Below are 16,569 nucleotides of genomic sequence, written 5' to 3'. Positions count from 1 at the left end.
AGTAAAGGTTAGCAGTTCTCAGTCATCCACGCCTGTTTCTATTCGGACCTCTTCATGCACAGAGATTCCGGTTTTGTAGGCTGTACAGCTTGGAAATTTCCGACTTGTGGATGTGACCTGAACGCAGCACCACGATGACTTGGATTGGACCTCGTCATAACTACAGCCCTGAACCCACACACTCACACACACACTCTCCCTTCCACACACTCTCAAAAGATAAAGAAAATGTGACTATATCGCCTCTTGTTGAGTTTTAAATATGAATGCTGGTACTGAAGTGATTTTATTGCATGGTTCAGAATCTCCCTCCCCTCCCCGTGTCTCCTCTAGTCGCTGTCCGACTTGGCGTCCTTGGCTGAGGAGTGGTTGTACAGTCCCTGTGCCATGAGATGGAGCGCCAGAGAGTTTTTATTACCGGAAGTTTTCTTGATTTTGGCCCGCTTGTTCTGGAACCAGATTTTGATCTGAGACTCATTGAGGCCTAGTTCCTGGGCCAGGCTCTGCCTCCGCTGCTCCGTCAGGTATCGGTTGCCTTGGAACTCCGTTTTTAACCGATGGAGCTGCTCCGCGGTGAAGGCCGTCCGGGGCCGCTTGTCCTCTTTACTCGGGGTCGTAGTCTTCTTTGGTTTGCGGGATCTGGGCCCTTTGGGTCGGGGTGGGGGTGAAGACAAAAATGATACTTAGAGGTTAGTGGCCTATTTTGAGCTTTCTCACATTTTAAAATCACCGGTAGGCAACAAGAAAGCTCCTTCCAAAAACTGGTTCGGTTAAGTTATTGCTTGTCAAAATGTAGACGTTTGCAGACGTTTCCATGCGTCATATAGTCAAATATACTTTATAATCATACATTACAACATACACAACATACACAACATCATGCATTATGAAAGAAACGACGAAGGGCCTGTCAGATAAAGAACAGGTTATCTCATTCTCCACCGTGAGGATGGAATAACAAGTAGCCCACACGCATTCTGTCAGCTGTCTCCAATAATTAAAAAAAAAAACACTATTATTATTATTATTATTATTATTATTGTTGTTGTTGTTGTTGTTGTTGTTATTATTATTGTTATTATTATTATTATTTCCCTCTCGCTCGCTACAAATCACCACCATTGGTTAAAGATAGATAGATAGATAGATAGATAGATAGATAGATAGATAGATAGATAGATAGATAGATAGATAGATAGATAGATAGATAGATGCAGTAATTTAGAGCAACAACCCATCAGGCTTTATGGTGGCTGCATGGCTTCCAGCTCCAGCTCAGCTGCAGCAGTCTTAGTGTGAACAGGAGGAGGAGGAGGGTGCCGATGGGGGTGGGGTTAGGATATGATGGAGGATGGGGGAGATAGGCGCCTCTTTCCCTCCCTGTTACCATAGGAACTCGTTTTTGAAAAAGTAGTCTCCTAAAAAGAGCAATAACCCATTTTCTTGCTGTTGTAATATTCATACGTTTCTATGAGTATTCATTGAAAAGGCAAACAGAGAGGACGGATGGAAATTGTTTTTAGCTTTAATATTTGAAGTGTAAAAATATAGCAAGCCTAAATCAACATCCAACCGTTTCTCTCTATACTGCAAGAGCCCACTTGTGACGGACTGCATTTGGCTTCACAGCAGTTTATTCTAGAATCCGATTGCATCTTATATGATGGAGTGATTTATTTGAGTTATGGTCCGTTGACAGTCCTCATCACGCGGGGAGACGCTGCAGCCTCCCTGACCTCTTTAAAGGCCCTTTGTGGTCCTCTAAGCTCGGGCCTGAAGGTCCATGGAAACTTTTTTGTGTTTCAATACAACAATAAAAACATATTTTCTGACTGTGTTTTTCTTCGTTCTAAGCAAAATCTTTCCCTCCGCTTGGCTGTTGGTTTATTTTAAGAAGCATTATTTAACGCTCAATGTGTTTCTAAATCACGACAAAGGAAAAGTCCAAGTGCGCCATGCCCCCACTTCTGAAATAACCCTAAACGATTCATTTTATTGAAAAAAATGGAATAATATTTATTTCAAGGCTGTGATGAAGCGCACAGTTCAAAACAAAGCGATGTGCCACAGAAGAAAATGCTTCACGGTGTCTGGACTGCAAAATGTTTCAAATAAATTCACTGCCTCACCATGGAAAAGTGTCCAAAATGACTTTGTTATTTCCCTGGGAGGTAAAAGGGCTTTGAAGTTCTGTTGTTCAGCATTTCACATCGAATTCTTCTCTTTTGGGACACACGGCCCTCACTTTTTAGACCCCCCCCCCCTCCCTCCTCCATTGTCAAAAAATATGCTAATGGTTTATCAACAAAGAAGACTACTGAACAATGGCGTTAAACTTGGTTTTACTTCACTTCTCTATATTTTTCAACTTTACTTTCGACTCGAATTTAATTTCGACTCATTTTCAAAAAACTTTCCGATGACAGCTTGTCGCCACTTTATCGTTTTTCTAAAGCCAAAATCCGGATCGAATTCCACTCAGAGCAACTCGAATTAGTTTCTAATTAGAGTTTAAAGTAGTTTCTTTTCTGTAAAATAGGATGGTGTCTATTCTAAAAATCTGTCGTCTTTGAAACATTGAAAGTATGAAATAATGAAGCTGTTAGATATTACATTAGAATAAATATTCGTTATGGTGCTGCAATAATTGGTTTGTCAATTGTTACAAGTGATATGTCTATTAAGTGGGTCTGGGGTCGCGCTGCTGAGCGAATAAAATGCCACTCTCTCTTTTTTTTCGAAAGAATTAGTTTCACTGGTTTTAAACTCGAAAATCATTCAGTCGTAGCTTTTCTTCTCTTTCTGAAAGAGGCTACTGTTTAATGCAATTCAGGCCTTTTTTCAACTCACTCAGAAATGAAGTATCCTTACTGGCCTTCGTGTATTTATTCAGATTTTTCTTTCAATTAACGACAAGTGGCTGAACAGTTTTCACCAACCTGAGGACGGACGGTCTGAGTAGCGGGTACAATAAACCCAGGCCGGCCACAGCATCGGTTTGGCCGCAGGGGCCGAACTGGCCTGGGGGCTGCGGCAGCGCTCCCCGCCGCTCCCCCGGCCCTTCACGGCCACATCACTGGCTATCAAGTCCGGCCTCCTGTCCTCAGTGTCCGGACGCCGATCGTCGGATGCTCCCGTCTTCTCCTCCTCCTTGCCTCCTGCTCCACCCTGCTGAGGGTTGCCAGTTTTGGAAGACTTTCTCCCTGGCAGCTCCTCTCTTCGTATGATCACTCCCAGACTGTCTGCCTCCCGGACCAAAGTCCCGTCCTTCCTCTTTCGTCCAAAGTCGGGTCTTAAAATGTTGTCAATGTAAAAGTTGGTGATCCTGTGGGACTGCTGGTTTCCAGGTGGCTGGAGGAGAGGCAGCATGGCCCCGTTGGACTCCAAGTCGGAGTCATCTGGGCGCTCTCGGTCTCGTCGAGCATTTTCTTCCATAATGATGAAGCCTGATGAACCTCAGCACCTCTTTCTCTGCGCCCTTCTACAAAGTAGAATTTCCAATTTTGTGTTGCGTTCTGGTCACTTTCTTATTAATTGATCACCAGTCTATATTTTTCACTCAGAAAACAAAAAACGGCGATAATATAACCAACTGTTTTTTTGACAGAAGAGTTGATTTTGTTTCTGCTGTGAAAACGCGCCTCTTATGATGTTGACAAAGAAAAATCATGCTTCGGTTTCTGGTGAAAGCCTGCTCATCATGGCTGGACTCAGACGCTCACATGTATTGTTTAAAAATAGCAGCCTAAAAAAACTAGAGTCTGTTTAAATTTTCCGGCTCCCTGAACACAATTATTGATGCTTCCAGCTGCACTACACTGGTCTGATAAAGACGCCGCTCAAATACTTTCACTACGGATTTTGGTTCTCATTTCTGATTGGCTGCGAGACGCTGCTATGACGTTGTACTACGGGCCTCTCAGACACGTGCCTCTGACCAATAGAATTGGAGAGATGGCGTCATGTGAGGCTCCCGGAATTCCCTGGTGGCGCAAATTAATCCAATCCACTCAGTTTATGATGCATTCAGGTTACAGCGGAAATATCTTATTACTTGGACATTTAAAGGCACAGATTGAACTCTGAATGTTTAATTTTCACCCCATCTTTCTGACAGGAGACAGTAGCCTACTAAAAGCCTCACTCACTTCGAATCATCACATGGACGTTATATTATTATCAGTCATGTCCACAACGTCACACCGCCACACATACAGGCTCATTTGTTGATGGTTAGACGGTGTTTGTGTTGCACTATGAGCAGTCAAGGTTCATGGAGGTCAAACATGGGACACAATTAGACTGAACTGAACTGAAGCTGAACATAGTTATAATTCCAAGTTCTTGTGAGACCTGGTCAGCAGCTGCAGTATGATTCCATATAGGCCCGTTATGACTAACAGTATAGATTACCCCAAACAAACATATGCAAAACAATAGTCCACACACTTCAGTTTTTGTTTATATATATATATATATATATATATATATATATATATATATATATATATATATATATATATATATATTCTTATATATCAAAAATCAGAATAAAAAAACAGGTTTTGGTTTTCACATTGCCTTGTATGTGAAGGTATGTGTTACAGAGTGTAAGGACAAAAGACTGTACTGGAGTCTGAGAGTATTTCCTGGCCAGTAGCCCAAAAAGTTTTTTGCAGGGCTGTTTTGCATTTAAACTAAATAGGAATAACCGTTTTACAAATAAATTGAATTGAGAAGGTTCAGAAATTTATTCTCAAGGGAACTGTATTTGCAGGTGCCCCTTCATCACTTGAAAACTCTAATATACTTTTATCTTGCAGACAGTGGACTGTCGGATTGCACAATCTTTCCCATAGCGCCTGAATGCAGCACAGGTTACCGTCAGTCTAAACATGGACAATAACGTAAAGCAGTTGACTCCACACTATGAATCATATTATCAGCTACGTTGTGTTTGAATTTCTGTGTTCCTCACATATCACCAGGATGGTCAGACTCATGAGACAGCTCCGCCTGCTGCTCAAGTTCCTACTTAGGCTACTTGTCAGAAGTGTTCAAGTCCTTTAACAGCTCATAGAGAATAACAGGACTTTCACACACTGACTGTGTGTGACAGTCTGTCTTCTGCATGTTAGTCGTGTCTCAGTCGCGTTCAGGATCTGTCTTTGAAAGGCTCACACAGTCATTTACAATCATCAGTCATTTTCCCGGATTGAAAGCCTTTAACCTATGGCTGCTTTAAGGCCTGAATTTGAGCTGTGGCAGTTCATTTGACTGTAAATGATAGTGTTTCATAATTTGAGCCGTTTCTCTAAAGATGGTTTCAGACTGTGCCGCTCAGGTCAGCAGTGACTGGAACATTTTGCATGTTGTAGGGGTATTTTACGCAGCCATAGGGGGCGATCTTCCTCTTGTTTGGATAATAAAACTGTGAGGCGGGGATGAGCATTATATTTTCATCTTTGATGGATTTTGAAAATGAAGGAAAATGTGTAAAAAGAAAAAAAGGTTTTTGCTTTGCTCCAACCTGAATTTATTTTGGTTTGGTAAATCAAGTTCTTAACACGAGCTGTACACGGAATTCCATGTGGAAATGTTATGTAGTTGTCAGGTGATTAGGATCCATTACTTTTACTGTTGCATTTTGGAACAATTTCAGTTCACTTGCTATCAGGCCAAGATGGGGTATAATCACTTTCTACAGGTCAAGGGGCGCACTTTGAATGGAGAAGGTGCTGTCAAAACAGCGCAAGGCGACATTTCAGTCTGTGTGGATGCATTTCGTCCTGAGAGCAGGCTTTAAAACCGAGGAGAAGAAACGTTTCTTCAAGATTAAAAACCCGCTTGAGCTGCTCAGTTCGCAGGCGCCGGCTCTGCCTCCATGAGCGCACAGAGATAAGAGGTCAAACCCAGACGACAGACCGACACACGCCGCATGTTCTCAACTGCTGTGGGCTGCTACAACCTTTGTCAGCCAGTGTGGACCAGGAGCTGCAGCCGTCAACTCAAAGATTCACCGAGGATTCACTGAGGGGCCTCATTTACAACGACGTTAAATAACAGTTTAAAATGTCTTAAAAATACAAAATATCAAAGGATGCGAAATAAAACAATTATCTAAATACAGGCGATGAAAGATAAACGATAGAACAAACAAAGAGGCAAGCGTTCACGATCATGACCTTAAATTCAGCAAAGGACCACAGTACTCTTCATTTTCAGGGTGGTTTAGAGCTCCAGACGGTCAGAGCGCAGCCTGCAAGCAGCCCTCCAAGTTCAGGACAGACAGTGAAGCTCAGAGCAGCTGGGTGACTGAGGACTGCTGAGCTGGTGACACACGCACACACACACACACACACACACACACACACACACACACACACACACACACACACACACACGAAGAGACAGAGAGAATACTGTAGGCTTATATGTATATTCGCTCGGCTGTCTGCGTGGATCGGCCTATGAGAAAGCACATCTCTTAAACGCCACGTTTGTTTCTCTCTCACGCTCAGAAACACACAAAGTGAGAAGCTTGAGTACTGGACTGCTGAAAATATAATGTTGCTGTGAAAATATAATGCTGCTGTTGTGTGTTATCCATTTTTTCATCTAATTATTTCTGTACTTTAGATATTAGTTGTCCTGAGACTGCTTGTTCCATCTGTCAGAGGAGGACCGACATGCCGGGGAGGGGGTCCTGTCGGCCCGTGGCTCTGGAGCCTGCGGCCGCCGGAGCGGGTCGCTCTCTGCTGACTAACCCTGCAGCCTGAGAGGGGCTGCGGCTCTTCTCTCCTCTGAAGCCAGCACAGTGCTGGATCTCCAAACTGTTGGGTTTTTTTTTTTCAGCTGCTGAAGGAGCTGCTTGCCTGTCACATTAACGCACTCATTGTGAATACTGGCCGCTTTCTAACTTCTGCATTGTCTCCCGGTTGTGGAATGACGCTTTCGTATCGGATTATACTGGATGCTCGTGTAGGTTTGTTCAATCCCTCCCCCAATTCTAATAGGCTACTCTTCAGAGAGTGTCAAACAACATGCTCATCAGGCTCAAACAACGCAGGTAAAGGGTGGCAATTTATGAGATTATCGCACGTTAAATGTCATTCGACTTCAAGTAACACTCAAACACAACGGGGTCATAAAGTACCCCACAATATTCAAACTTAAAAGCCTCAAAATGAAAATATCCAAAAGTGACGATGTATTTGTGACTTTCACGTTTTTTCAGTTTTTTTTATCAGAATGTGAAAGGGTTTGAACATGGTATAAACTGATCGCAGACCTCAGCTGTCCAAAGCAAGAACACAACAGCTTTTTACATGACTGTGAAGACATGAGGAACATTATTTCAAATACAACATCCAACCAAAAGGCCTAATTACAGACGCTGCAGCCTCTGTCCGTACGAGCAATGCGTTTCTTTTTCCTGCTGATCAGCTTGTTGTTCTTCTTCTGTCTTCTGACCGACATGCAGCTTCATGTCGCCTGCCAGGTTTTCTCCTGAATTTTTTAATTCAACCAGCTAAGCTGATTCACCTGCCTTTAAGCAAACCTATGGAAATATTCAGCAATGCAGGTGAAGCTAGACTTCCGCCATAAGCGTGAATGGCTGGAGGTAGAAAACATGACAGTATTTTTATCGAAGCAGCAGTCTTAATGAGTTTTTTTTTTTTTTTTTAATCAAGCCGCTAAGTGAAATCTTATTTCACCCCAAATAAAAGCTATTAATTAATGTTAGTTCAACAACATTCATACAAGGACCCATTGTTATTATTATTATTATTATTATTATTGGTGGTGTTGTTGTTGTTTGTTTTACACATAACCCGTTAATAAAGATACGAACATATATAAATGAAAAACTCTAGTCCAAAGCAGTTGGACATTTTTACACAGGGACGCCGATCATTAGGAGTCCTTTTATTAGTGGGCCAAGTTTTACCAATTTGAAAATGAAACCAAAAGAAGACCAAAATCACGTGCAATGTATTGTTAATATTAATCTATTACTATTTCATGTAGAAAAATAATGTGCAGTATGTGGATTGACAGCGTAAGAAACACTGTGATTTTGTCCTAAATGTATTTTTTTTATGTATTTATCATTGATTTTATGCACATTTCACTTGAATTCTAGCAGAAACCATCAGGACAGTGTTCTGGGGCAAACTGAAGACATCCTCACCCTGCGGTCAACACTTTCTGCTGCGTCAAGTGAAAGGCCGGAAAGATGAAGCAGCGGCGGAGACTTCAACCTGAGGAAGACAATGACTCAGAAAGAAATCCACAGAAAGTAAGAGATGGAAACACGTCGGGAGCACGTGTAGGAACGCTTGATTATTGTAATCTGGGATTTGTTTATTATTTACCCCTTAATAATCAAATGGTAATCATAACCAAAAACTGTACTCAATTAAAAGTACTGTTACTTTGCAGAGAGAAGAACTCAACTAGAAGTTACATTAGTCATCAAAATAACTAGTTACATTACAAAAGCACTTACCGAAAAAACTAGAAGAGACGCGAAAAGCGTCTGAGAAGAAATAAAAACACTGTCTTTCATTTGATGTGAACATGAGAGGACACATGTAGAGCACGGACAGTCTTCCTCAGGTCAAAGTGAAGAAGTGAACACAGTACAGTGTATTTCTCTGTGATGAGATAAGCTCCCACATACAGAACACACCAGGACAATATTCCAGGTCCGCGTCTGTCAAGTGTGGTCAGAAATTACTACATAAAGATCATCTCAATTAAAGAGTCCAATGAGCGAGGACCTTTTTAATGACATCATTTGCTTGCTGTCTCCTGTTAGCCTACATATGTTATGATTTGGCAAAGAAATCAGCAAATCCTGTACACGTGCATAAAAGACCGCGTGTGTTATATTAGGAGTAAATCTAAAGAGTGTCAACATGTTAAAGTGTCCTGATCATTCCTGGACAGATGTCCAAAGTCCCAGTTCCCATCACAGACAGACACGTATCAGGATTTTTTTTCCTGCGCATGATTTGGTCTCATCCTCTCTGTTCACATTATTGCAGAAGGCAGGAGGTTGCTTATGTTTTGGAGGCGTGATATGACTTACTGTCGACATATATTATTCATAGTACCAGCATTAACACAACATCCTCCATCTGACGCATGCCTGCTGACCTCAGACCAGCGTTCACCGGATCTGCGCCGTTTCTGTGCGCCCTTAAGTCGTCTGTATATTAGCTGTTCCCGCTATTTGAAAGCTATACACCTGCAGTTAGGAAGCAAGAACAAACTCAATATGACGGTTAATAAGTCTAACACGACTGCCAGTCAACAATACTACAGTATGACTGTAATCCTCAGGGATGTGTCACACCCTCTCCATGGTGAATACAGCTGGTACCACCAGGACCAGCCTTAGGGAGGCTCAGAGAGTCATAGCTGTGGGGCTAGAACAGTGACTCTACATTTTAACATGACAAATAATATTAGGCATTCAAAAAGAAAATGTATTGGCACTGAAACAAGCATTGCATACTGAAAAAATGTTCCATTGAAAAATAACAGATTTCATTTTATTTTGCAATTTTTCTATTTTGATATATTTTCCAATGACAAACTCTGCATTTTTTCTTCATTTTTTTCATCTGTTTTTCAGTGTCACTGATTTTCAGTTTCAGGGGTTCAGAGGTGGAGTTTAAGGGGAAGAACAAAGGGAGTGTGGTTTTCATATCTGCAGATTAATGACAAAATCTGGACCCTGAAGCCTCTGACATGACCACACACCTACAGCGCTGGCTTTCGTCAGTTCTCCTGAAACTCCCAAACCACACACAGGCCTACGTTAGGTCTGCTTCACTGCCCTGCTGTTTTTCCACAGAAAACTGGGCTGGGTTAAAGTTACCTTTGAACTGACTGCTGAATGCTGGTCTGGCAGTGGTCTGCAAGTACTAACCTGAGCTTAGCTAGTGTCAGCTACCAGAGGTGAAGTAAGTCAACCCAGATTTTGATTTTGAAAACAGCATTGCAGTGAAGCAGACCTAACGTAGGCCTGTTTGTGGTTTGAGAGTTTCAGATGAACTCTTGGAAGCCATCGCTGTATGCTAGCTGTGTGGTCGTGTCAGAGGCTTAGGCGTGGACCTCAGGACCTCAATAAACTAAACTAACTAACCAACCAATGGTATCTTCAGCCGTCAGCTTTGAACAGATTCATGTGGAGGTTTGGGTGCAGTAGGTTAATACCCCCAGCAGACCTGGGACCAGCAGAACATCTGCCTGTTTATGGAATGTGTATGGATGCATAAAATAATAAATAGCCTAAATAAAAGTGGGGTAATGAATGTAATGTAACAAAGTAAAGTACAGATTTTTCTCTAAAAGGATGCTGTATCAAAACTATCCTGACAAGTACAATTTAGGCCTAGTCGAGAAAGTTACTTTAGTGGACAGGCTACATGTATTGGAGTAAATGTAACTTGTACAGTAACTACCCATCTTTGAAATGACAATACAAAGTCATATAAATCGTTGGAAACTCTAAAAAAATCACATAAACATAAAGTGTTGCACAGATGCTGAACGTATCTTTCTCTCCAAGCCCACGAAGCAGCACAGTTCAGTTCAATTCAGTTTTATTTATATAACGATGAATCACAACCAAAGTTGTCTCAGGACATTTTCCACAGGCAGAGATCAAACTCTTTAGCTGAACAACACGACATTGCTAGTATCATTCCCATATCCCAGCCACAGTGCACAGTGAAGATGAGAGGCAGGTTTTGTGAGACTCTAAATGTTGCTGCGTGGTTGGTGCCCAGACACAAAGCTGAGGTCAGGTGAGACTATCGGCTTCCTGTCCGCATTACAAAAACTCATTTAATGGGAGGAGGGACGAGGGGAGCTAGAGGACACTTCCCATTCCACTCTGTCTCCTCTGTTCACAGGGACACACAGTAATCAAACACACTCATGCTCAGTGGCAGTGGGAAATGGAAAAGATGGTTGACCTTCGACCTCCAGTTGGTAATGATCACAAGGCAAAGATGTCATGGCTACAGCCATGTCCCAGTTTTTTAAACAGTGTTTATGTTCCCCCCGACTCCTGTCTGTCTCTGTCGGAGTACATCAAAAGTCTCTTATTCAATGTTTCCTTGTTCCTTCACAACAAAGCTCTTATTTCTGTTCCCAGGAGCAAGCAACGAGGAGAGATCTGTGAGGAGCAGAGATTTTAGCAGAGCAGCCTTCACTGAGGTCTTTTACCGGCTGACACCCCCCCAGTTGATAGGACTATGCAGCTGATCGGACTGATCTGATGTATCACAATATCACCAGACTTTCATACGAGAATGAAGATAGATAACAGATTAAACTCAAGTTTATTACTTCTTTGCATTTTGATTCACTCAATTTCAATTCAATTGTAGGTCTGAAGAACAAAATGACAAGAACTTTCTTCATTTATGAGAAAGATTTTTTTCATGATCTGTTATTCCTCAACCTAACTTCAATTATGGATTCAGAGAGAGTACTTAAGTCAGAGAGAGTAGAAGAGTCTGTCATTCCACAAGCACTCTAACACTTTTTATATCATTTATCGCCATTTCCATTTAGTCATATATGAGGCGGGTGAGCGTTGGGGGTATGGATTACATACTGTAATTTCAATTTCCCTGAAACATTCAGACTAATAAATGGTTTCCTGTGTTCAAAAGAAACCATAATCATTTTCTGGGTTATCAAATAATGATTTTACATTCAGATGCAAATAATGACTAAAAATATAAACGTATTCTGCCAGTAGAAATGGTTCCTGTGCTCCGAGCAGGACACAGTACATGAATACAGGCTGTTATTCAGGTGCAGGTGTTTGTTCAACAGGTAACAGGCTACGTGACTTTTGAGTAACATGGTGTTTCTTATGAATAGTCAGACTTCATGAAGATCACTTATGAAGATCCAGACTTCATGAGGTCTCTCACTTATTTCTGGAAGTGGGACCCTGGCTTTGCCCAGATGTTGGCATGTTGATGCCTGGTGGCAGTATTACCTTAACTCTCCCCTCCATCCTGTTCCTCCTGAGTCAGTCAGTCCAGTCTCCTTGTCATCAAAGCCTCAGCCCCCGGTGACCAGCTTCCAGCCTGCTAGGCTCTGGCCAGCATCCCAGTCATCTTGCAACCAGCCTGCTATGCTCCTACAGCTCCAGTTCTGTCGTTGTTGTCTCGCTTCCTGGTCTCTTTTCTGCTAGACCTTGCTCTAGAACCAGACAGCATCCGGACTGTGAGCATCTAGTCAGTTGACCAGTTGGCTGACACAGAACCAGCCAGTTCCCTGCCTGACACCTGCTCCAGTCCAGCCGACACCTGCTCCTGGTCCCCAGTTTGGCCGACACCTGACCACCCCCAGGTTCTGTTCCTGCTGAGGTGCAGCAATCTCCTGTTCCCGCTTAGCTGTAGGAACATCTTTTTGTTCTTGTTGACCTGCAGAAGTCTACTGTGGTGGTGTTTCATCAGCCTCCTTGGGGAGGGCCTGCCTTCACCACCAGTCTCACACAATTTCTCAGCTTCTAGACCATCCTCAGGGAGTGGGGACCTTGGCTGTCTGGTCTTCCTCCTGAGCAGCTTCACACTTTTAGTCATCCTCCTGCCCATCCACCAGAGTGGCTCCACCCTTCAGCTCTGCCTCTGTCCATCCCTCCATTCTTCACTCCTAGACCACTTTCTCCTTCCACTTGGCCCTTCACTGGACCCTCATCTGTTGAATCAGTAACTAATTTCTGTCACAAATATCTGGGTACTTATGTTGCTATGAAACTGAACTGGTCAGAAAACCTTCATGCACAGTCCAGGTTGTTTTTCCTCAGGTCAATAAGAAGTTTTTAAATGTTTTGTGCTTGTCACCATTGTCTTGTTTGATGCTGTTGTATAATGTGGGAACAGTGTTACTGCCAACAATAGGAAAAGCATTCCTACATTTATTAAAAAGGCTGGCTCGATGATTTGTTTCAGTAAAAAAAAAAAAATTGGGACAAAAAACGATTGGAGCATTCAAACAAATCACCAGTTTGAAGGTCATTCCTTCATTCCACAATTTAATCCATATGAACAAAATTTATTTGACTCATTATGAACTTTTTTTTCTTCTCCTTCTTCCATGCACAAATCAACTTTTGTATGTGCAAAAAGGTCAGGGCAAATATCAGCGTTTTTATGTCATGTTGCATGGCCATTCCTTATCAATGGTCTCCAGTTTCTTATGATTGGTAACCTAAATTTCTCTATATTCAGTTCATTTTTCAAAACTCTTCACACAGTCAGCACTGCAGAGGTCAATGTGTATTGAACAGATTTCAAATTCCTGTTGGAACTCAACAACTCCGTGGAGGAATCTTTGTCCTCACTCTATGCAAAAATGTCAAAAAGGGTTTCCAAGGCATATTGTAGCATTTCTTTTCTGTGATATACTGTTCACTGTAAGGTAGCACAATGCATGCAATAAAGAAGCGGCCACCATTTGTTATAATGGAATCTAGCTTTATGAGAACTGTGAACTAACAAAAGTTACTTCAAAGACGACAGTGACACATATTTTAATGCCACCCACTTAGGTCATTGTGTAGTGAATGGTGTGTTCCTGGTACAAGAGCTGATTTTGATATGTGCATTAAGTGTTTGGATGTATGGATTTGAGATTAACTCTTGTGCTGAGCTGCATGTTGGCAAAGAGAACTGTCTAAACCTTTTTGAAAAAGTAAACTTTCTCAAAAGAAATGTGTGCTATCAACTGTAAAAAACTGGAATGGTCATGTGGACATATTTTCCAATCAGAAGTACAAGATAAAAGAGATGGGAAACAACACGATGAACTCTTAAATCTACAGCCCCAGTCCCCAAACAGTCTGACTTCGAGTCCTACCTGGACACACTCCTTGTCCTCCTCCCTTGGATCTGCCAGCACCACTCAGCCATGTGTCTTCCTCTCTCAGCCTTTTCAAAAAGCCATGAACAGGCTTGTTGCTATCAGTTACTGCTCTAATCCTTCTGATCGTTGTGCTGTGGATAAACCCAGTGTGAAAGCAGTCCGCAGGCCAGACTGAAGACCCTCCTGGGCTCCAGCAGAGCTTCGTATCCTGGACCATCACTTAGTCCTGCATGAGTTCACAGCAGTACTGGCTGACAAAGAAGGGTTTTGCTCTGTTGCATTTTTAATTTTAAAAGGCCTCCCTAACTTAGTCCTCTTTAGAAGAAAAGGTTTCTATAGCAGGGGACAAACCAGGGCGTTGTTTTTGAAGTTTAGGAAATGCTTATTAGAAAGGCCAAAGCTGAGCTTCAAACTGGACAAAATCTATTTGTTGTTGAATCTTAATGTGTCCTAAAGGAACAGGAAAAGGTTTTTTAGGCCAGCAGAACTCTTTATGGCGCTAAGCTAAAGTGTTTTTTTCAACATCTGCACTCTCTTGCAGGAGTTCTTATAATCTTTGATAAAGGATCCCTGGTTATGTGTGCAGATCTTTTTAATCCAGAGTGGCACACGTTGTCTGATATCATTTGAAGCCATATCACTATTTTATTTCATATTGTACTTTTAAATGATTCATTCATGCTGTATCTCAGAAAATACTTTTTCTTTTTGCTCGCCTTTTAGCAACTGCCAAAAAATGAGAAATGGCTACTATTGAGTTAGGACTTAAATGAACCTTAGTGTAATTTAGGTACAAGGAGTGTACTAATTCAGTGCTGATTTGAAATCATTTGTTTTATCAGTTGTCTTTTCACTTTACCTTTGATGTATGTTAGTTTTTTATTGAAAATGCAGAATTTATGAATAAGCAAATACATTTTCTGTTCAAAAGATTAAGTAATGGACACAACAGCGTACTTGACTTGAAAATTATAAATACAAGATATAAGGTGAATAAGAGAAACTTTCCCCCTTTAGCAGATTAATTTGAAAAGAAACTGCACATATATCAGTGTGCACAGTGAAGTCAGCAGTATCGCAGTCAAAGTGCAACAAGTAAAACACATGTTTGTGTTGAGGGAGACTTCAATACCCAGCTTATCTCATGATATTTGTGTGTATTTATGGACCCCAAGAAGAGTAGCAACCACATCAGCAGAGGCCATAGTCTAAATGATCTGAGCCAGAAGTAGTAATAAAACCTCTCTCATCAAATATACATGCTTTACTGGAAAAAACATTTATCTCAGTGTATGGGAACACAGAGGTAATTCAAGTCTTCTGTAACTCTACAAACATAGAAAGGTGTGTTTTGTACTTAACATTATGGATGGATATGGATATACATTTTTCTATGTAGGCACTTATCTCAAAGTCTTCTGGGGTGATTTTTTGCCTTGTGACTTGCGTTCATTGTAATAAGAACTGCAGAGTCCAAATGTAAAAGCACGTCAAATTCATGCTGATGATTCACATACTGTAACCATGTCTTAAGTTAATTTATTAAATGTGAGTCACATGTGATGTTAAGCAGGAAACTGTTTTTCACATGTTTATATGTGCAAACATCATGAGAATTTAGTCAATATAAAATGTCTGAAAACCACATTTTCCTGTGTGTGTCGATGTGGAATTTCTTACATGGGAAATGGTTTTGCACATGTGATATGTAGATCGAAGTGTATTTCACACCTAACAACACGTGTGTTATTTGTTTAATTTTTCCCACAAGGACATTAAGATATTTACAATTCTTTTTTTTTAATTAATTCTGTTTAATAACAGTTTTGTGCAAATCCAGTTGTAGCAATTTTCAAATGCCTTAAATGAAAATGTATCATGTGTTTCATCATAAATTACATCATTAACTAAGACATTTGTTTAATTAGTTGTAATTTGAATTAATTTTCTGAAAAGATTTGTAGCTATTTCTTGCTCTTCTTTTATTGCAAGACATTTAGCACACGGTAATATGACCTTGACCTGATGTATAACGACCATCTCCATTTACTTTCCATTATCTTCTCTCCCACCACATTCTGTCATCTTTAAACCAACCATCACACAAAGGCTATTATTATTCCAGCTAAATATCATACTTTAAATGCCCTAATTAAAACTGTGTTGCTTCAACTCTTTAATCTGATAGTGCTGATTGAATCTGGGTGGCAGTAAGTACCACTGTCTGTAAAACCCTGGGGAGCTTTTCTATTAGACAATCTCTGGCGTCTCTCTCTCCACTGTGGCTCTTGGAGGTCATTCGCTCTTTTTCGATTAATATCCTGATATTAAAATGTACTATTGCTCCATTACGGTCTGATGACAACATTTCATCTACAGAGAATACACAGGCAGTGTATGGAGGAGGTCTATACCGTCTGAAGTGTCTCTTCTACAACAAGTGGGAGCGTTCCATTTTCTTCACACATCCTCTCGTTTGTAAAAAGACTTTGCTGTTGTGATGGTCAGGCCTTTTGAATATTTCTCTCCATCTTCGTTATCAAGCTCTCCCTGCAGTGATGTTTTCGTACATTCCCACAGATAATTGGTCAGTCAACAGTGTGTGCAGTTCTGTGCTCTTTCCCTTTCTGTTGATCACATTTAAATATTTCAACAATCTTTCCT

General features: G+C 41.2%; 1 protein-coding gene across 1 annotated transcript; it reads right to left on the bottom strand.

Moving 5' to 3' along the window:
- Positions 1-329: 329 nt before the first annotated feature.
- Positions 330-3,435, bottom strand: LOC121615463 (homeobox protein engrailed-2b-like). Its single transcript, XM_041949822.1, has 2 exons — positions 2,940-3,435; positions 330-646 (listed from the first exon to the last, which is right to left on the bottom strand). Exons 1-2 carry the CDS (start codon positions 3,433-3,435, stop codon positions 330-332), a joined length of 813 nt encoding a protein of 270 aa, XP_041805756.1.
- Positions 3,436-16,569: the final 13,134 nt, after the last annotated feature.

Source organism: Chelmon rostratus, chromosome 12 (assembly GCF_017976325.1).
Source record: "Chelmon rostratus isolate fCheRos1 chromosome 12, fCheRos1.pri, whole genome shotgun sequence".
NCBI lineage: Eukaryota > Metazoa > Chordata > Actinopteri > Chaetodontiformes > Chaetodontidae > Chelmon > Chelmon rostratus.
This window is presented reverse-complemented; position numbering and strand designations above follow the sequence as displayed.